Here is a 22,953-nt window from a genome sequence, read left to right on the forward strand (position 1 = left end):
TTCACCCCCCCCCCCCCGAATTCTTACTTGATCAGAGATGGCAAAATACAAAGAGCAACTGTTTATTAAATGCCAATTCATCATAAATGTGTGTTTGATTAAGAAGGGAGACATTTAATAGCAAATGTTTTAGGTAAGATGTGCTTGCCTATTATCTCTCTTAAAATTTATGTAGAAAACTTGCAGACACTGCAGTGTTTGGACAATATTTGCTTTTCAGATACTTCAATCACATAACGCCAGGGAATATTTAAATTTGTGCTTCCTGAATAAAAAATCAGTGATTCATTCAGCTGGCCTTGGGAGGGAGGGGATGATGAACTGTGTTCCTGAAGCAAACTGATTATCAATAATCCTGTTGGTAGAAAAATAACTTTATATGTTTATGAAAAGTATGATGTGATAGCAGGTGATGGCAAAGACTGAGATCCTATAGAGTAGACTCTTCTTTTCTTTTGCAAAAGCAGAACACAAAGTCACTGTTAGATACTGCCTTGTAATAACAATAATTTTCCATGGCATTGAATCATGTGCTCTTACCCTTTTACTATTTGACAAACTATTTGACAAACATACATAATGTATTCCTTGTGGAGAGAAAATTAAATTGAAATTATATTCCACCTATAGTCTACATCATTCTTAGCTAACACATGCCCTTATTGTACCCATTGTTGTGGGCATCCATTTGTTGCCAGAGACAATGGAGTGCACCTTTCGGGGTGAAGTCAAACCATTGCTGTAGAAGCACCAAAGTGACCTGCCAAGGCGCAAGCCTGGGCAGTGTGTAAAGAGGTCCTGGGCTGCCCAGACAACATAACCCCCCTCTTGGCTTTCTCTGATGTGGTCCAAAAAGGAAAGCAGAGCAATATGTTTGGCACCAGCTGGGCTGCAGGAGTTGCTTGAAGGAGGCATACAAGACTTATAAGACTCCGAAGCCTGTGAGCACTTTCTGAAGTCCTTTCGCATGCTACTAGGACCAGTCTCTTCACCTCTTAACTTCTTCAGTGATGCGCAACTTAGCAGAGTAGTGCAGCTTTTCCTAGGCAACAATGGAGACAATCAGGAACAAAGCTGAGGACTAGTAGCTTGATTTTGTAGTATATATATATATGGCAGTAAACTCACAAGCTATATACAAGTTACTATATACAGACACAAACCTCATCACTCTCCAAGCACTCCGGAATACTCCTAACTAGCCAAACGATGTCATAGGTCATGCTGCCTATATGAGAGACCTCAGCCAACCACCGAGCTGTTACTAGGTCCTCTTATCTCCAGGCAAATTTCTTCCGTGCTCTGTCTCCCTAGCCTATAGTCAAAACACTAATTGCTCATTTGCCAAGCTGCACAGCCTTTTCTTCTGAAGATATCCTGCAAGGCAGTGGAGGTTTAGGATAAGAGTTTTCCTTCTCCTAGAGAGGCTACCTTTCCAGGTTGATGTGCCCCTTCTGTCCCTCACTTCCCTCTACAGCACATGCGGAAACCACCTTCTTGACCATTGGACTCACTATTGGTCACATCTGCTCAAACCTCCAGAGCCTGTCTTTGCAGGCAGGGGAAGTCCCTAACTCACCAAGAGTTTGAGGCCCATCAGCTACCCTTGCCGGGTTTAGCTGGCCAGTTGAAGCCTTTCCCGGGGTGTGGCCGCTGTCACATGCTGACGGCTTCTAGGAGCCACAGGTGAGTGCAGGGTGGGAGCCAAAAGTGAGCAAACTACCCCAGGAGGAGCACGTGTCCCCCACCAGAGGTACTACCCCTCCCCTAACACCCCATACAACCCATTAATATCTTAACTATACATTTTTAATTTGATAGTGGGGTGTTCTGGTGTAATTTTGTAGATATTGATTCCAACTGCAGGGAAAAGTAATATTTATGCTGATCTCTTCATAAGCAGGGTTTCCAATTGTGTGACATTTGCAGTTACGTTATCATTGTATTTTGGCTTAAAGTGCTTGTATTACTGTTATTTTAGGGTTTAGTTTTTTTTATCTGGGGAATGGGTGGGTCTTCTAAGCCTACATCAATAAAAAAGCTCGTTGAAATTAGCTTGTGTGCTGCTACAAGCTAAAGTTTCAAAGTATTTGTTGGTGTTAATCTCCCCCAGATTGGAGGAAGAAAATGCCAGCTAGAATGGGTTACGCTTTTGAGAGTGAGTCTTTGGAGATCTTCGCCCAAGTGATTGTTTCATATGACATTTCTTCATTCTTTGCCGTGTGATTTCAATAATAGTTTCTCAAACCTCATTTTACAACTTAACTAGTTAGCCTTGGGAAGTATGTGAGCACTTCCCTGCATCTTCGATAGTATTTGGCTGCAATTATATGTAGCATCTGTTTTGTATTGAGTTCACTGTCTGTTTGGAAACCATATGGTGCATTTGCAAGGAGATAAACTTGATTATTGACTGGGTCTTTACACCTCCAATTTAGTTTTACATTTAAGTGTACTGGATATACCTTTCTAATTCTTTTAATTTTGAACACATTCATTCCATTTAAATCATACGGGGGAAACAATGTCCCTAGAACAATGACACAATCTGAGTCCTATTGGGACCTTTTCACATCCACTCAAGCATCTGCCAAACAGTTCTTTGTCTGCAAGTGGCACATTGCTTGCATTAATTTTGATGAAGGACATACCTTGCCTCAGAACATCTGCAGTGTGGGGAACTGTTGGAGCCATTGCATTGGTACACTAAAAATCTTGCCAGGTGGAAGAGGTGAATAATTTATTCTTGGACTGAACATTTGTTCCCTGTGGAGTGGATTTTGGGAGGCTGTAGGGCCAGGAAGAGGAGGATTCACCTGATCACAATGGTTTAAGCATAGCATCCACACAGCACGTTAGGTGTCATTCTGACAACACAATCTAGTACATTTTATTGTTAGCTAATGCTTTATTTGTACGACATTTCTCTCCATGCCCATCTCCTAGCTTCATGGTGCTGATATGGTGATAGTGGGTAGTGCCAAACCTAAAGAGATTCCAGCTACTTGGATGAAACCTGAGATGACCAGTGTGGATTGTTCACGTGACATTTTATGGGGTGAGTTCCTTTCAAGCTGTGCAGTGTTGAATAGCTAATGTATTTGTGTCCACTCATATTTTTATCCCTTCTTCCACCTTATCCCTATCAGTTTTCGGTTGGTACAGAAAACTTAAATTGTCCGGATCAACTCAGAAATGCAGTCTGTACTGTTCCAGTGCAGACTGTGCCTACCAATAACACACATGAATGTTTACCTACATATTTCAGTGTCAGAATGAACATACAGGCGTAAAAAAAGAGGAGTCACAAGATTTTAATAAAAGAAATATGTTTTGTTTACTGCCTGCACAATGTCTGTGTGCCTTGGGGCATATGTTTTTGTAATAGGCTGTCTCCTGGAATAGCCTGGAAAGAACAGCAGAAGCACTCTGCTTATTTATTGTTTTTAAATATATATTTATTGTTTTGTGGGGGGGAGTATATGTATTAAATGTGTGCATCTGTATTAAACACATACCTCTGATAGAAAGAATGTGCATAGTTTAATTGCAATTTAGTTATTGATGCACCTATTGCTTTTACCTGACAGAAACCATAGCACCAAAGAATCTGCATGTTTCCTTTCCTTTCCTTTTAATTTTTATATGTATATTAAATTCTTTCTTATTTTATATTTTTAAAAGTTGCCTGGTGTTATTTCATTCTATAAGAATGCCCTGCTTATAGTCTGTGAGACCATAACAGTGAAAAAGCTGCTTGGAGTAAAAAGTTACCATTGAACAATTTTGTCATTTCTTTTTGTTGACTCCTGCTTTTTTATTTGATGCTATTTTATATTTTGCTATATGTTAGTCCCTTGCATGAAAGGTAAGAGCTATAGAAATTATATAGCTGTGATGTGGTAAAACCACAGTAACCTCCTTACACTGGTAACTCATTCACTACGTACACCTGAAAGTGAACAGTTAATTGTTCCCTTATTTTTTTTTTCTTCTGTGTAAAGTTGTAAGCCCTCCCTGTTGTATTAACTCATTTCATAGTGGCATAAAAGAACTGGACTCACACTGCTCAGAGATTTTTAAAACATTAAGCAGTTTATAAATAGATAGATAGAATGACTGACTGACTGATACTGGAAATGATGGTAAAAATATGGAATTATGAATGTTTAGGAGGAAATTAATGGACAGTTCCAGGTCAGCATTATTTGTGCTCTACAAAATGGTTGTCCTGTTGCCTATTCTTTGCTACTGGGTACCAACTGGCCATTCCTGTTGACTGCTGCTGCAAGCCAGGCATGTTTTTTTCCTCTCTCGCCATCTTGGGCTTGAAAAGAGAACTACTCATTTTTTAATTTCCTTAAGGTTAATTATTGGTTTTGGTATTCAGGTTCACTGATACTGTGCTGTAGTAACTTCATATTCACTGTAGTCACAGTATAATGGAGAAGCTCATCTTCTCAGAGAGCAAGTTATCACAAAGTCAATGTCTTTTTAAAAATCATTTGAAGATTGCAGCATCAGCTGATGCCTGAAAGTGATCTTAATGAAATCAGAATACTGTAGATCATAAATGTAATACATTTGCACTAGAATGTTGTACAACATCTGGTGTTGTATAGGGGATCATTGACAATGAAAAATGTACTGGAAAAGACTATGAGTTGTTGTTTTTTCATAATGTTTTTCTTAAATTATTGTAAGGGCTTCCGAACATTTTATGGAACTTTCCATAGCAATGTTTGGTTATGAACCTTCTTTCCTTAGTCAGTGTTAATTTTAGGGATTCACTATGTAAACTGTCTGTCAAACTTCCTAAAAATATTATTAGAAGGGGTGAGGCATATATTACAGCTACTGTGTGACAGCTGCTTGAGGTAGCTTCATATGTTGGTGGTTACTCCTTTTGTTATGTGCACATCTTTAGAGATCAAAACCTGGCAGGTGGGTACAGTTAATCTTGCTTTATATTTGCCATTTTCCTATTTTTAGGATCTTTCCAACTGAAAATACTGAAGGGATTAAAATCCTTACAGTTATTGACAATTTTGCTAATGATGTCAAGTCATCTTCTCCCTGCATAGTTCTAATTGTCTTTCCCGATTAATTTATGTGATTATTTTCAAAAAATATTTTGCAGGACAAAATGCGTCTGGCGAACAGTCAGCTAGGAGCAGTGACTCCCCTCTGAGTGAGGATGTAGGTCAGCTGGCAGTGGCAATGTGCATGCAGGTTTGTAAGACTATGTACTACCTTTTGGGCCCTTGAAATGCAAGAGAGAGAAAATAAGACAGTTCCACAGGCTCACGAGCAGGAGTTCTTTTTGTACTGTGAATTAATCAATGTGCACATGTACTAGTAGTATGAATTAGCAATCTATAAGGAAAAAATTGCAAACTGAAAACAATGGCAAAGTGTGCATGCACAATTGCAAAATTAATTTTAGAACCTAGAATGCAGATGGAGTGTACAGTGTGGGACACAGGGAACCCATGGAACACAATCCCTGATTAGGCATTTCCCACAACAAAATCCCCCTCCTTCATACCCCAAAGTTTATGAAAACAGGAAATGGACTTGAAAAGTGTAAGAAACAGAATATGGGTTTCCAACTGTATATTACAATCTTTTTCCCCCTTTCAATTTTGAAAAAGAACTTTGTAAAGATCAGTGAGCAGTGGATACAGACCCAACAGTATAAGAGCTGGAATCTTCGCTGCTTAAAGCTGCAACCCCTTTCGCCCGTTCCCAGGTATGTTTGTATGTATCTAAACTATTTCCATCCCACTTTTCAGCTACATAGAATCATACAATTTGCAGAGATGGAAGGTACTCTGAAGGTCAGCTGGTCCAACTGCCTGCAAATGCAGGAATATTGTAAGCGTGACTTACGGTATAGATGGAAAATTAATATTAATACCAAAGAATTGAAAGTTAAAATGAAAGCAATGGCAAACTATTTGTAGTGCCTGGGTACAAAGTTAAGAAGCATAGGGCATTGCATTCAAACAAGCGGTTCAAGTATTAAACTAAGCCCAGTCTTTTCTGACCCCAAAGTGGTCAGTTTTGTAAGTTGTTTGCCAACACTATTTATTTATTAAATAGCCTGTGGGTTTTTAAAAATTCATCCCTTCCTCTAAGAAGCTCAGGCTGCCGTTCATCAGTAGTGGCTATGAGGTGGAGTGGAGCTGCCTTCCTGATCCCAGCATCACTACAGCTTGCTGGGGCAGGGTGGGATGGAAGCAAAGTCAGGGATGTGCATACACACCTGTGTGGTGATGGGTGAGAGTATTCATAATTTGTCCCACACCTCTAGAGGAGTTGTGCATAAATTGCCTTTATTATTTTTTTGACAAAATAACATTTTCTCCAATTTTTTTTTTAATATGCCTTAATACTGTGTGTGTGTGTGTGTGTGTGTGTGTGAGAGAGAGAGAGAGAGAGAGAGAGAGAGAGAGAGAGAGAGAGAGAGAGAGAGAGTATTTGGGCTGTTTGTTTTGTTTTGTTTAATGTTCTTACAACCAATTTGAGTTCTAGCGTTTGAGGCTTCTAACAGAACAGAACATTTCCAGATGGCTATAGGAAAAAGATTCAATATCTTTAAATTTTCACAGATCCAATAAATGCATTCTCCAGCATGCCAAAACGGGCAGGGAGGAGACAATTAAAAAAACCAAAAAACCCTTAAATTAGGTCAACGTGTATATTGTGTTACGGGTTAGGTTAAAATACATGTAAATATTTTATGATTTGTAGGATTTCTGTTTGGCTATTGGAACTACATAACTGTTTATTTTACACACAAATGAAACATTGGTGGGCAGATGGAAGATATAAAGTATCCTCATTCAATAATATGCTGTATTATAGTAAAACAGATGAGTCATTCTTTGAAAAGTGACAAGAAAGCAACATGCAAATTGAAACTGTGAACATCTGTGTTAGGCTCTCTCTGAACTCGGAGTATTAATTAGAGTTATTTCCAAAGATACTACTGTAACATCTGCAGGGTTTCCTCCCCAAAATACTCAATAATAAAATTCTTAAAGTAGGTGCAAGCTCTCTGCATATTTGTTGTGCTTCACTCATGTTCTTGCATGGGGCTCCCATGAGGCACATACCTGCTTGGCTTAACCAACACTGAAGCATTGGTCCATTTTCACTTCAGTGTATCGGTGCAGAGGATACTGGGGGCGACTGAATCCTTAAAGAGCACATTGCAGTTATTCTTGAATACATTGACACATCTAACATCTGGTAACACTTGCTATCTAAAACACTCTGGCAAACATTGCAGACTGCAACAGCTAGGCATAAATACTTGACTTGCAATATATCTACTTCCAAGAGCTTGCCAGTGCATGACGTAACTGCATCTTGCCTTGTGTAAAGAAGTGTGACGGTGACCAAAACAAAGTTACACTGTTGCTGATGCTTTTGTGCTGTCACTCAGTCCTTACCTGGCCCCAGCTGTGCTAAGCAGAAAGCAGGTGGTACCCATGGGGCCTTTCTTCCCATTTTGAATGCCAAGTGTGGAGGCAGTTCCAAACCGGGGGCGGGGGCAAAAGCTTAATGCTTCCTTGCCCCCATGATCCCAGTTCAGCTTGCTACGTCCCCTTCTAGCTATGTATATTTTAAAATGGAATATGCCAGGGCTAAATGTCTTCCTAATATGTTGAGTTTGTCATTGAGGAGCCAGGAAGGAAGAGTGCTCAGGGCTTTTCCAACGCACCTTGGCCATCCAGCATTTACCCAGTTTGAGCCCTTATGAATCCCCCTGTATCAAGTTGAAGGGATTCAGTGTTGGAAGGTTAACAATTATGATTCCATCTATTGCTACCAGTTCATTGGAATCCTGCTGTTACCAGCACACAGCTTTTTCATGTGAAACATCATATAGCAGTAGCTCATGCTGAGGGCAGGCAGAATGAAAGTAATTGCTGCAAGGGAAGACGGCTTGAGATGATTTTGTAGCAGAGATGGAAAAACCTCCTAGTGAATCATTGAAGCTTTTTTCCTCCCAGCAGTATTTACATTTACAGTAGTCTGATGCCTTCTAAAAATGGAAGATTGCCCTGTAATCTTCTGGACAAGCAAAGCTCTTCTTTGTATCCATGTCGAGCACAACTGATACAATTCACATTATCCTGACTACAGTATGCCCTCTATGAAGCTTGACACAAATACAATATCCTTGCCTTGGCTCGTTTTTGCATTTTGTTGTTCTCCCCACCGCATTTCCTCCTTGTTTGGTCAGGTATCTGCTTTGTATCTGCCCAGTTATACTACCTAATGGGGAAGCAACAGCAAAGTGTGTGTGTGTGTGTGTGTGTGTGTGTGTGTGTGTGTGTTAGCATCTGTCTCCCAAGTTCAAATATATGAATCCCTGGGTTTCCCTTTATAAATATCAATCAGCCAAGAGATTTATGCCTAAGGAAATGTGAAAGCATTGTAGGGGCTTTTCTAAAGAGTAGAATATTATTAAATATATATGCGTGTGTGACTCAGTCCCCTTCCTTCCTCAATTCCTTCCTTCTCTCTCTTTCTCTGAGATCTTGTGGTGAAGGGCAGTACATAAATTTAATAAATCATTATCATTATCATCCTCATCTCTCTCTCTTTTACTCTCTCACACTCTTCCTGTCTCTCTTTCACAGACCCCATAATTGCTACAACTGAGTTCTGGCCCTTCATTTACAATTAGATTTAGCCACCTCTATATAGTAAGACATTTCCAAAATGGTAGTATTAATGTTTTATAACTTATTTTATCTCAGTCATATGATTTATTTGGAGGAAGCCCTACAGGGCTTACTTTTGAGTAAACATACATGCGTAAGATTGCAGTGTAAGTTTGCAATTTTATTTATTATTTATTAATTAAATCTATATACTGCCCTTCATTGTAGATCTCAGGGTGGTTCACAAAATAAAATGAATGAACGAAAGGACCATGACATGCCAATAGTAACTGTTGTTCTCAGTATTTTTTTGCTGCCATCTGCCTCCTTGCTTATGACCATCTAAGCTGACAGAGATCTCCTGGCTCTAATTTGTTTTCCTTTGCAGTGATATTGAGATTTCCCGAGGACAGAACCCAAAAGCTGTTGATGTCCTTGCTAGGGAGATAGGATTGCTTGCAGATGAAATTGAAATCTATGGCCAAACCAAAGCCAAAGTACGTCTGTCCCTGCTGGAAAGGTTAAAAGATCAACCAGATGGAAAATATGTGCTGGTTGCTGGGTAAGAAGTATTTTGTTTCATTTTCTTACTAAACCCTCCCAACTTGCACTTCAACTTATTTAATATGTATTTTTCCAGATTTTAAGGCCACAACACTTAAAAATATTCTCCCTCTCTCTCTTCTTGTAGTCCATTTATATTTGGGGGAAAAATAGGTATGGGGATGGGGAACTACTCAAGAAAAAGTATAAATTATTTTTAGAATAGAGGGAATTAAAATAACAATGCTTGTTTCCATCTTAAGTGCCCTATGTAATTGATAAGCCCTTTGCAAATATACATCAGCACAGGGCTTATTTTCTCTCCAATTATTCTGGGGATTAGCAGCAGATGCTATGCAGTTCTGCTTTCAGACTTAGTGGAGTATACCAGGTGGTGTTCTTATATGTTTCACCTTTCTCCATTTTAAGCCATGGATCCACCTATCCTGTCTCACTGCTCTGAATTATGACTGTTCTGCTAAGTAGCTTTAAGTACATTGGGTTCTATCCATTTGAGTCTTGCTTGAAGGCTCTTTCATTCAGTGGAACTTCCATGAACTAAAAATTGGAGTGGAGAAAGAGATGATTTTCACAAATTTTCCCTTTCTCCTATGCTGCGTGAAAAGTACTTTCATTGGTCTGTCCTGAACTTTTCAACATTCAGGTTCCAGTATTATGAGAGAAAAACTTATACTTATCTACTTTCTTCTTACCATGTACAGTCTTATAGACCTCTGTCAAATTGAACAATTTGTTATCATTTGGCTACCTCACTGCTCATCCCTAATTCTAGATAATTTATAAATAAGTTAAAAAGCACAGGCCCCAATACCTATCCTTTGGATCTCCACTTTTTACAGCCCTCCATCTTCTTCCTGTTCTCTGCTTCCTGTTTTTAAAACAGTTATTCTACCATGTTTATGCTGGCCACTAAAAATACATTTTTCCATAAATACAAGTTGATGGTTTCTGATTTTAAATTTGTATGTGTTTCTATTATATATAGATATTACTGTAAACTGCTTTCATGTGTGTTATGTTAAAATGGTAAATAAATAGTTTTATGAATAAAATAAATCTAGGGCAAGTGATAGCAGAATAGGAATAATGTTTAGCAATCGGGTTAGGAGAGAGATTCTTCTAGGCTTCACTTCTTTAAAAGGTTAAAATATTTTAGGACACTGACTATATGAGTTGTAAAAGAAAAACTTCCAAAGGCTAAGTTTAGCTTGCTAGTCCATTTTTAGAAAGGGCTTCTTTCAAATTAAGCCCTTGGCAAATCTGTTTTAAACCAAAGGAAAAGTGAGAGGAATTCAACTTATTTCCATATTCTCCTTTGAAGTGTCCTAATAGATTCAGAATACTATATTAACTACTTTCTAGTCCTCCACTGCCTTACATATCCAGTTTACAAAATGAGAAAATGCCCTTACAATTTGAAAGTTTCATTGTTTTTTAATTAAAATATAGTAGAACGTGTGTGTTTTTCCACAGAGAGCAGATTGGCAACATTCTATGAGCTCACATTGTCAGATAGCAAAGAATTCAGTAGAAACAATTGTATTTCGGAAAAGGGTTATTTCTTAATAAATATTCAGGACAGCATGAACTGTTCTCTCACTGTCTGTCTGAAGTAACAGAACATTCAAATAATAGCTCACAAAAAATAGGCTTTCTCATTGACCCTGTTACTCCAGGGTCTTTAGGTAGCTCTTGCAGACCAGTCAATTTCTCTCTTTGGCCAAATTATGGAATGAGACTATGTGTTCTGCTATGTGGCTACTGATGCAAATAGCCCCATATCTAGCTTCCACTTCTGTCATGTCTCTTACACCATTTACACCATGGTGCTTTTTTATATACCGACTCATGTGCCAGTGGAAGGAGAGATTTCTGGACACGCTTCCATAGACAACATGTGCATTTTAACACTACTTCTGTTTGGGTCCTTGGTGTTGATAGTTCACAAACTGGATCCACAACATCGCCAAGCCTCCAGGTTCAAAATCCACAATTGGCTTCTGGCAAACAACATATTTCATGGTACTAGATGGGCTGGAAAAGAAAACTGGTCAGTCCTCTTGGCACCAGTGATCATAGTTAAAAGCTTTATGCTTTTGAGAGTTTGTGTTCTGCCGCAGCGTAAGAGAGAATAGGCAGAACACATTATTTCATAGCAACTGTGGGGGCAAAATACTCAATTATTATTTTTTTGAAAGATGATAATCTATAAAACAAATATTTCAGACTGTATCTCTCACCAGAAGTGATCGTAGCATACAGAGGACAGCTGGACCTTTTGCATAGTTTCTAATGTTGAAGGAAAGATGTTTCTAATTAGAGGTGGATTTCTAGCTAGAGTCTTCAGGAGGTCATGCTATAGGAGTTACCCCTTTTGGCTAGCATATGCATGAATACTTGTATGTCCCTGGGAATGAAAATGTAATCCTTAATGTCACATTCCTTTAATAAACTACTTATTTCACTGCAAGTACTAAAGTATCACAGATTTAAACAGTTAAGTATAGCATATCTTGGCAAGCTTTTCCCTTAGAAACTGAGTGGGAGTGATGTGAATGAAAATGTAATCTTATTTTGTTTTGTTCTTAACTTGAATTTTCTCTGCCTGATGAGAGAGATGCCCCAGATGAATTGTTTGGCTGGTTTTGAAATCTTTCTATGGTAATTCAAAATCATTAATCATACTTTAACTTTAGGTGTGTGTATATAGGGTGTGGTTTTTTTAAAGACAGAATAGAAATTAACCAAGCATTGATGTATTAGGAGATGGAACAAAATATAGTTTTGTATCACCCATATAACTTCATTTTTTTATCAGAACTTAGCTGAATTCTCTTTCTCTTTAAACCATTGTGATCTCAGTTTACTTTATTGATTCCAATTACACCATAATTTCTAGGTATGTTGGTTCAGAATGTGACACACTTAGTGGTTCAAGTGTGCATCCCATTATCTTCAAACTGAGCTTGTAGACTTTCAAATTAGAACTCTATCAGAAAAGGATACGATCGTGGTTCTCTTGCCATCAATCTTACTAGAACCATACCTAGTTACATTTTATTTCAATTCATATGGTATTTGTTTAATTGCTTCTGTATGATTATCTTTCCCTGTCTGTGATCATTGTTTTAAAAGCTGAAATGTTTTAGGAAAACATACATCTGGATGGTTGTATATCTGATGTTCCTTGATAAAATAGAGCTGCTGTTGAGGGCGAACATGATTAGCAAGTATCTATGTACAACTTGAAATAAGGAATGCAGCTGCACAGCTGTAATTGTGACAGTGGGATATAGCTACATGGGAGAAATATCCTTTCCACTTTATTGTTGGGAGCAGGGTAGGCCAAATAGTGTTCTTATTCCTTTCTCCTATCTAGCATATGAATATACTTCCCCTCTGTTTAAAAACTCCCAGGGGCTCATGTAGATTTTGGCTTTTGCAAGCATTATTATTTGCACTTTACTAACACATCTTTATTTATTATTATAACATATTATTCTCACTGCTTGTTTTTTGTGGTGTGTTTTTGTACAAAATGTATTCCCCTCCCCCCCTTCTCATTCATGTTGGAGAGGTTAGGAAATAATCGTTCACTACATAATGGCACACTCGATAAGCCTATTCATTGTATTTCCCCTTAAATGCTGAAGAATGAGTTTTCAAGAAAGTTGGAGAGGCTTTGGTCTTGCATGTAAATCTATACCAAATTCAGTGTATGTGCCAGGTATTCAGAACAGTTGCCAAAACAATTTGTTTTCCCCGTTCTTAAGTCAGTTGCTTTAACAGAAGAGGTATTGACATTTGGGCGATATCCAATGTCATGCAAGCAGATGCAATAGAACTTCCCCTTCCACTCCTCCCTGCTGTAGCCCCATGCACCACCCCCAAATCTTCTCCAATGGGTTTCTCAACTCCTGAGCAGATTTTGGAGATACATGAGGGCCCTGGGGGAAGGAAAGGAGGACAAAATCCCATGGCAGGAGAGGAAGCCTGTTCCACAAGCAGGCTGATACCATGTGATGTCAACCAAAGTTAGTGTAACAGATGTAAATTGCCTGTTTTATAATAGCATCGTTTAGTTGAAATTGATTATACTGTTAATTTTTATTTGGCTTGCATTGGTAGCTTTTCCATACTCATAGTAAAACATTTCATCCTCCCGTGTTGTTAGGATTACACCAACCCCACTTGGAGAAGGAAAGAGCACTGTGACAATTGGCCTCGTTCAGGCTCTGACAGCCCACCTTAAAGTAAATTCCTTTGCCTGCCTGAGGCAGCCTTCTCAAGGACCTACATTTGGTGTTAAAGGTACTCATTATTTCATATTATACAGTACTTTATAATATAGCTTTTGGACTGTTTTGGCCAAAGGAAACTGGTGAAATATTCGTGTGTTTTAGAGTTGTTCTGTTTCTTTGATTTTAAAGGCATGTCCAGAGAGTATGGTGCATAATAATTTTTGTAGACTTTTAAAATATGCAGATAGCTCTGTCATGTAGGTGATTATCTATTTCATAGATACACAGCTGAAACTGTTTCCACACTGGGGTGTCAATGTGTATGTGGGTAGACTTTTCAGTGTGCATTTTCACCCACACATCCACACTTTAAGTTTGCTGCTTTTGAAATCTATCTCAATATTTCCCATCCATACTTGTGGGCCATGCTTGGTGGGATACTCTTTGTTTTCTGAATCTCATTAGAGACTCAAAATTTTGCATCATTCCATTTCTTCTTTTATGGTTTATTCAAGCCTTCCTTCAGAATAGTTTTACTAATGTAACATAAGCATTTCATTTGCTGCGTAGGTGGAGCAGCAGGGGGCGGATATGCTCAAGTCATCCCAATGGAAGAGGTAAGCTAAAATTTTCTTCGCACCATTGAAGATGGACTTTAGCTCCTCTCTGTTGTCAAAGAGTAAATACATACAGAGACAAATAGTAATTGCTTTGAAATCTCTTTAATCAGCAGATTAATTTTCATCCCTTGTGTAATGCCATTAATTTTCTCATGCTGTACTTTTTGTCTTGGTTTGAGACACTTTTGCTCAATTGTGTTATGAAATTCATGAGACCAGCCATCCACCCAGCATTCTGTTTCCAATATAAGTTCACACAATCATTCTGAAGTACACAGTATATTCTGTCCTTCAATATTCACATCATAAATAAAAAAGCCTGAATGTATGAATCAAATTGCAGGTTGCTGCATCCTAGCAAAAACTTATTTTCCAGCTCGTCTTAATTCATCTGTACTTTGGTTGTGTTGGCTGTAAACTCTCATCCACTGAACTGAGACCCTCTCTCACGTATTAAATCTCTTCAGCTACAATGATGATGATTTAATCATATTTCCACAACAATTTGAAAGTTGTTCAACTGAGCTGTTAATCCCACAAGTGAAAGGGCTTGGATGGGTTTCACCAATCGGCTCAAAATGAATGTTTTTCTCATTTTTAATTCATCCGTAGTTCAATCTTCACTTAACTGGAGATATTCATGCCATTACTGCAGCAAATAATTTGCTGGCTGCTGCTATAGATGCAAGGATTCTGCATGAAAATACTCAGTCTGATAAGGTAAAGCCAACCATTTTATAATTTCCATCACAATGTTATCTGATTGTTACTGTGAATACTGCATTTCCTAAAACACAGCAGTTACAAGCATTTTAAATAATTCATTATTGACCATTTAATAATTTGTGTATACGGTATGTTTTGGTGTAATCCAGTGGATTTAGAGACCTTTTCCACTCAAGGTTCATCTATATACAGAGCCAGCATTTTTGTCACAGTTTGGAGCAGAAGTAATTAACATGCTGTCCTCCAGATGTTGCTGGACTCCAACTCCCATCAGCCCTAGCCAGCACGGCCAATGGTTAGAAATGCTGGGAGATGTAGACATGCAACACCTGGAGGGCAACACACTGGCTACCTCTGTTCTAGACAGACCAAGAAACAGCATTTTGGATTCTCAGTGCTGGGCTTTTGAGGTTGCCAGAGAAGAGGCTTAGGCTGCATTCCAAGAGTGTTCCCTTTATATTCTCCTTTATAATGGAAAGGTTGTAATTCACTTCTTGAAGGAAAATGCTGTTCTTGAGGGCATGGCAGTAGTTAAGGGAACTCTCGTCTTCTGTCCCAGAAACTGAGTGTTTAGTCCATACTGATAAGGATCCTAAGGAGCAGTGCCATCTGATAATTGCAGAACCTTGGTGGCCTTATGGGAGCCCTTGTTTTTAGATTGTAATATGTATTTACTTCAAAATGTGGTGAGCCAATACTGCCATGCTTGGGGAACCTTGTTGTTCTGCTGAGTGGAGTTCTAAAGTCCTTCCCTAAGGGTTCAGTAATCCCAAAGGAAGCGCCGCATGGGCTCTGTGTGGTGGAAGTACTCGCAAGTATGCAAACCTTCTTTCCTGAGCAGATGAAAGACATTTTGCTGGTTATAATAGTTGTTAATTTTGTATCAGTTGCCCTTTAAATGGGAAGAAGAATGTCTCAGAAGCTGTAATGGGTGGAGACCAATTTGGAACAGAATTGGAAAATGCATGCTCAGTTATTAGCAGAATCAGGACTGCACTTTATGATCCTTGATGGGGGACTGGCACTTTGCCTTCTGATTTTCATTATACTGTATGTTCTTTGCAGGCCTTATATAATAGATTGGTTCCATTAGTTCATGGAGAGAGAAAATTTTCAGCCATTCAGCTTGCACGTCTGAAAGTAAGTGGCCTTTTAAACTTTCAGTAATATTTTATGGATTCTTTTAGAAGACCTTGGGTCTCTTAAAAAAATAATGAATTTAAACTTATTTGGCTTATAATAATTAGAGTTTCCTATTTTTGAACTAATAAGGTCAAAAGGTCTCCAAACAAATATAGGTTTAAATTAATCAATCATCCATCCCCATCTCATAGTGATTTATGTAGTCAGATAGAATTGTGTTGTCTCTGCAGGAAGGCATTATATGATGTATTTCAACTTCATCACATATTCAGTAAGTGAGATTGTCACAGTTTATAGAAAGTGTCTCAGCTTTTAAGTTGCAATCCAGTTTATCTGGGGGTAAGGCCTCTTGAACCCAGTGGGGTTTTTTCTGAGTAAACACACATAGGAGTACACTGTTAGAGCGGGTTGAAAATGTATCCAATCAGACAAACTAGTCAAACTCCCACTAGGCAGCATCTAAGTGACTTTGGTGGTGAGTGAAGCAACCTGGTTGTTTGGAAACTACTTTACGCCTTCCATCAGCCCCAATGAACTATCTCTGTGCTTTGGAGTCTTTTATGGGTCTGGAGAAACCTGCAAATAACACTACTTAGGGCGCTTCGAAACTCTGCTTGCAACAGATACCAGTTTCCCCAAAACAGGTGGTCATAAGGAAAGTGACCCCAGTCGGTATATGACACCAGTCTGTGTCTCCTGTTATCGCTGGGTGGCAATGGCAATGTAGCCCAATGCTTTTTAAATTCTAAACTGTCATTGACTTTAAAAAATGTGTATTTTTACTTTTTTAACTTTCAGTTTCTGAAAATATATGTAACAAACAATCTCCATATAACCCCCACCCCTCAAGAAACATTCCCATGCATGTACAAAGTCAAACATTAAGCAGATTTTATGATACTTTAGAGTTTATTATAGCAGCTAGGAGTCTTAAAAGTTTGTCCCAGTGTGAGCCATGGTTAGCTGGTTGTAGGGGGATAACATTCACCTTTCCAGTGTGCTGATTGAACATGTACCATACAGTTTCAAAATATTATTTGGACTTTGCACTCATTAGTGCTCTTCTGGTTGATGCTTTTCTGCTTTTTCCATAAAAGCTATGTTCCATAGTCTATCCCACCATGTCTCTAAAGTTAAGTTAGTACCTGTTTTCCAATATTGTGTTAATGTATTTCTAGTTGCAGACATGAAAAGATTAGTAGGTCCTTAAACAGTAAATTCTTATAGCCATCTATAAACAGATTTAATAAACCTAGCCTCAGATCAGGTTGCATCACCTGTTCCTTAATAAATACCATTTTCCAAAGTAAATGTCCAGGTTTGCATTCCCACCACATATGGAAATATGAACCTAAATGTTGACATCCTCTCCAACAAAAAGGACTTGAATGAGAGCTTAAACTATGGCATTTTACAGGTGTGTGGTGGCATCTGTGAATTGTTTTTAAACTATTTTCTCTCATTTTAGCTGACACTGACTTAAAAGATTTTTCCCTCCAAAGTTTTTGCCAGTCTGCATTATCAATTTCACTGAGAAAATCTGTTTTCCATATAGATTTTAAGGAGATTAGATCCCCTGTCATCACATCACAGATAATCTTGTAGATATTTCAGAGTAAATTTTTGGATGCCTAGATAGAATTTAAAATTAGTCGTTCAATAGGTTTTAAGGCTCTGGTGGCTTGAAACAATATTGTTGGGTTAGCAGAGAAATCTATAATTTCGTGTATGGACCACCAATTTGTTTTAAGGTTACCTAATTATGCTTTTATTTTTACTCCAGTAATAGGTTTTATTTCCCTACTGAGGTCTCTTATTGTTTGTAGCCCTTTTTGTTTCCAGCTTTTGAATTGTGATTCTCTAGTTCTTACAGAATAAAGGGTAGAAATAGTAAGGCTAATTGGAGATGTTGCTGAGGCCAATTTTTTGGACCGTAAGGTCTGCTAAAGCAAAGGAATTGAATATATATTTTTTATTAAAAGAGTCCAACTCCAATAATAACCATGAGCCCTGAAATGAGCTTTTCATTATGAAGGAAAAAAATTGTAGACAAGTACCGTAGCATTGTGATATCATAAAAGGTGTCTGAATTCAACTGGAGAGAAATATTCCCTTCAAGCAAACAAGGTCCTGATCGATCAATATTGGACAGAGAGTAATATCACCTTCAGTTGCATGTGGCTACTTCTGTCAATAGTTCTTAGGGCAGTAGGCCTTATGGACAGTTTCACAAGAGAATTAGAAACCAGGTTGCATATAATCTGCTGCACAAAGCTCCTTCACCATGGACTTCCACTAAAAAATATAACTGGATGTCAGCTGGCCTTTGCAGTGATGAGCTGAAAGCCAATCTCCATTGAGCTTAGCATGTGTGAGCTGGTCATGTGACCTCTTCAGCACATGCCATTGTGGCTTGAATTGGCCACAGCATGTACTGTGGTGGGTTTTAGAACTGAGTGGGTGTTTGTGTAGCTTTTTCAAGCAGCAATCTTCCTCATGTATCATTTTTCTTCTTTTTGGTTTCTTTTTCTAGAGGCTGGGAATAACAAAAACGGATCCTGGCTCATTAACAGATGATGAGATTAGCAGATTTGCAAGACTAGACATAGACACATCCACGATAACATGGCAAAGAGGTAGGTGTCAGAATATAAGAGGATCCTGCTGGATAAAATCAAAAGTCTATCTAGTGCATATTGTGCCATGCTGGGCCAGATGCTTGTGAAAATATAATAGCAGGCACAACTATTATAGGCTATTATTTATGCCCTTGTTATTGGCTTTGACTGTTGCCAGGAAAAAAAACAGATTTCTAAATAAACATGGCCATGATTTTTCTGTATGTTCTTTTTATTTCTAATGTGGCGAATGGAAGAAATATCCCTTGTAGCAAGCTAGAAAATGCCACTGATTTTTCTTTGGCTTTTCTTTCTTTTCATATCCTGGAATCCCAAAATGTTTTTAAAGCTGTGATTCTAGGAATCCAGACTGTTTGTGCTTTCTGCAAAAGTCCAAAATAAAGGCTGGGAATTTGCCTTCTCCTTGCAGAATACTTGCAGAATAATCTCCTTCAAGAGGCAAAAAGAGCCTAGCCCAAAGGAAGACAAACCACACACTTTCCTTCCCTGCCATAGAACTTGGTGAAAGGAAGGTGTTGTAAGTAGACACCAATGGTTTGCTAGTCTGTAGACACTTTCAGACTCCCCCTTATTGGCTACAACCCACTGCTGTACCTACTGACTATGCCTCCTGGCATCCATACATTCAGCAGGGTAGTGATTCGAAACAATGGAGTTTTAAACAAAATGATTTAGTGATATTCTGGTTGCAGATAACCTTTTTGTCTGTAGGTAGTACCATGCTTTTTTGACCCTTGCCATTGGACATGGACATCGTCAAATGTATTGTTTTTTAAAAAGTGTCTTCCCTTAAATTTCTTCATTTTAAGTAGCAGTAGAAAACCAGCTGCATCTTTTCAGCTAGATAAGAATATGCATTTCTTGTAAGCCCTTAACATTTTCCTTTTCATGTTTCTGTTCATACTGTAGTAAGTATGTGGTTGTTTAAATTCTTCAGATTATATACACATTCCTAACATCCGTCATGTCTGTTTTCAAAGCATAATCTGCATTATTCAGATGCTATTTGTCTAATAAACGATATACAGCAAGAGTAATCAGAAGTTGTTTAAATCTTCTGAGATTTTTAAAGCTTTTATATCATGCTCTGAACTGAATATTAATACTCAAAAGTATATTGAACATACTGATAGGGTGTAGAAAATATGATAAAAGTTATTGTTTCACATCCTAATTTTCAGTTTTTACAAAGCATCTTTCTGGAAGTATCTTCTGGTTTTACATCCATTTTAGGGTGTTGATAACTTGAAGTCAAGGAGGAGTTTCCTAACAAAAGCCAGAATAGTATTTTGCCAATCAGAAGGAGGAGCAATCTCTGTAGCAGAATGTGTTGTGATAAGGTGACATCACCATTGCTCTAGCCCTACCTGAGAGTTTGCAGCAAACCTGAACCATCACGGGGCTTTCACAATATTCTGCCATGCTGCAGAGCTTCCAATCTTATGAAGAAGTGTTAGATTTGTTACACAAGAGAAGATGCACACATTTAAAAATAAATGTTTTTATGTATCACATTAACAGGATGACACGTAGAAATAGTTCCTTCTCTCTTTTTTTGCTAAATGTTTCCTTTTTCCTTTCAGTGGTAGATACAAACGATCGATTTCTTAGAAAAATAACAGTTGGACAAGCAAGTACAGAAAAAGGATTTTCTCGTCAGGTAGGTAAAGTTCTGACTGTGTTTGGAGAAGACATTTCTTTTGATCATTAAAAATGTTTCCTTCCTAATATATTTTTAATAAATTGTTGAAGAACTGGTTGTTTAATGGTTTTAGATATGAATTAATTTGCAGCTAATCTTGGCTTAGTGTATAGTAGTGATTTTAAAGCAATAGTTTTCATATAGTTATCAAGTATGGTAATCAACATTGCATTGATGTATGGGGAAAATATATCAATAAATAAATATGTATGTTTACTTGCATGTAAGTCCCCCTGCATCCAACGGGGATACATGCTAGTAAGTTTTCATAGAAATGTAGTCTAAATCTCATTAAAAAACAGATCAATGGAATATAAAAATGTGAGAAAGTGTCCTAAAGAGAACTCATCATTGTAACTTTGCTGATAAGCCAAGTTCATTGTTGTTTTTTCATGCACACCGTCTTTGTTATGACATTACTAAACAGTGAGCATTGCATTTGGCAAGGCTACTTCTAAACAGTAGCCATATTTAATATGTTAGATCTAAGTGAAAGTTTACCATATGGAAAATATAATCTACTTCAAGTATAATGTGGAAGACAGAGGGCAGTTATTCCGGGTGAAGTGTCACAAAACCAGCTCAAGCTTTTTTACATACACTTCCCTAGAGATTTGAGCAGCTATGGAGGGAGATGACAATGTTGGGTTTAACTGCATGGGCTGAGCCCAAAGAGAACAGCCTTCTCACAGCCTTACAGGATGCCATTTGTCAATCTTTTTAAGAACTTGTCCAGATAAAGGCTGCTTTTGGATAATCAAATTCCAGTTTAATGAGCGGAGGTATGAACAAATCTTGTGAATGTGGATGCAGCTGCTTTGCTCCTATCTTTGCATGAACTGGTGAACAAACCAAGAACTCTTGAATTAACTATAACTTTCCAGTCCACCTGAACCAAGTAAATAGTATCAATGGCTTTATTTATTTATTTATAAAAGTATTTATATACCACGAGATCACAAAGCCTATCGGGAAGTGGTTTATAGCATTAACAAGATTTTTTAAAAAACCTACGATAAAAGCATAAATACCCTGTTTTGTTCCAAAGTTGTTAACCTTAGTTTTCAAGTTCACATGAAACTAGTTTGCTGGCTCATGCAAAGTGAGAAGTGAATGAAGTGCCTATGTGCTCAAGCCACAGAGCTCATCTGTATACAGTCAGTAAATCCAAACTCGGATGGCAACTATCCATGTTCTTTTATCCATGTTCTGTGCTGATCCTTATCAGCTTTGCCCACTGGTGGTATGCTATCTTCTTTTATTGCTTTCATTTGTAGCCCACCTTTCTTCCATGGTGGAACTCAAGGTGGCGTTCATCAGATTCCCAGCTATGGATTAGAACTCCAGGTGTCTCTTGTCTCATAAACTTGTACTTTTCTTTTTACAGACTCAGTTTGATATAGCTGTTGCAAGTGAAATCATGGCAATCCTAGCGCTGGCCAGTGGTCTGTCAGATATGAAAGAAAGAATGGGGAAAATTGTTGTTGCTAATGACAAAAAAGGACAACCAGTGACAGCAGAGGATTTGGTATGGATCACCCCAGGATTCTTCTTATTACTTTTGCTTATTAAGACACAATGCAGCTCTTATAAAAACCCACATTCAGAGACAGTGTGTATCTGGGGTGCACCTTATTGCCAGAAGAGTCAAATTTGGTCAAAACTGTGGGTTATTTTCTGTTTCTAACAACTCATCCCACCTATATCAGTGGTTTTCAAAAGTTGGGCAACAACAGACTGGCAGAGGGGCAAATGTTTTCAGGAACGGAGAGACTCTGTTCACCTTCTTCACCTTTGCCAGCAAAATACGGTAGGATTAATTCACTTTAGCAAAGGATTTTTATTAATTCACATACAACCAGGGCCGGTTGATAGCTTTCCCACCTGTCCCATCACACCAGCCTGATTCAGGGAGAGCTGCAGCTTTGTTCTAATTATATGTCCCTGTGTATGGTTTTGCAAGGGGTTAGAGATGTCTTGTTTGGTTCCCCTTTATAATGCTATGTTGGATCAATACTCTAAACTGAGAGAGGGACCTTTTTTCAGCCGCAGAGCCACATTCCCCTCTGGACAATCTTCTGGAGGTCACATTCCAGTAGTGGGTGGGGTCAGAAGCAAAAGTGGACAGAGCAGTTACTGTAATTTTTTACAGAAGCTAGTTTATTTATGGGACGTGGGTGGTGCTGTGGGTTAAACCACAGAGCCTAGGGCTTGCCAATCAGAAGGTCGGCAGTTCGAATCCCCGTGACGGGGTGAGCTCCCGTTGCTCGGTCCCTGCTCCTGCCAAGCTAGCAGTTCGAAAGCACGTCAAAGTGCAAGTAGATAAATAGGTACTGCTCCGGTGGGAAGGTAAACGGCGTTTCCGTGCGCTGCTCTGGTTCACCAGAAGTGGCTCTGTCATACTAGCCCCATGATCCGGAAGCGTACGCCAACTCCCTCGGCCTATAGAGCGAGATGAACGCCACAACCCCAGAGTCATCCGCGACTGGACCTAATGGTCAGGGGTCCCTTTATCTTTACTAGTTTATGTATATGGTCTCACACCACTCTCTGTTCTCCATCAAAGCACGTAAGAGGCATTGTCAGAGTTCTAGCCAAGCAAAGCAAGACTAGTGAAGGGTGTGGCCTGGAGGGGAG

General features: G+C 38.5%; 1 protein-coding gene across 1 annotated transcript in view; it reads left to right on the forward strand.

Annotated features, from left to right (window-relative positions):
* MTHFD1L (methylenetetrahydrofolate dehydrogenase (NADP+ dependent) 1 like) overlaps positions 1 to 22,953 on the forward strand; it is a 112,861-nt gene that overhangs the window by 18,977 nt on the left and 70,931 nt on the right. The window contains exons 8-18 of the mRNA XM_083496415.1: positions 2,947 to 3,058; positions 5,141 to 5,232; positions 5,655 to 5,752; positions 9,070 to 9,243; positions 13,420 to 13,556; positions 14,057 to 14,103; positions 14,719 to 14,826; positions 15,898 to 15,972; positions 18,509 to 18,611; positions 20,198 to 20,274; positions 21,704 to 21,844. Of these exons, the coding sequence (XP_083352541.1) occupies positions 2,947 to 3,058; positions 5,141 to 5,232; positions 5,655 to 5,752; positions 9,070 to 9,243; positions 13,420 to 13,556; positions 14,057 to 14,103; positions 14,719 to 14,826; positions 15,898 to 15,972; positions 18,509 to 18,611; positions 20,198 to 20,274; positions 21,704 to 21,844 (1,164 nt within the window). The remainder of the gene's footprint in view (positions 1 to 2,946; positions 3,059 to 5,140; positions 5,233 to 5,654; positions 5,753 to 9,069; positions 9,244 to 13,419; positions 13,557 to 14,056; positions 14,104 to 14,718; positions 14,827 to 15,897; positions 15,973 to 18,508; positions 18,612 to 20,197; positions 20,275 to 21,703; positions 21,845 to 22,953) is intronic.

The sequence above is a fragment of the Podarcis liolepis genome, assembly GCF_965112155.1.
Source record: "Podarcis liolepis genome assembly, chromosome: 3".
Classification (NCBI taxonomy): Eukaryota; Metazoa; Chordata; class Lepidosauria; order Squamata; family Lacertidae; genus Podarcis; species Podarcis liolepis.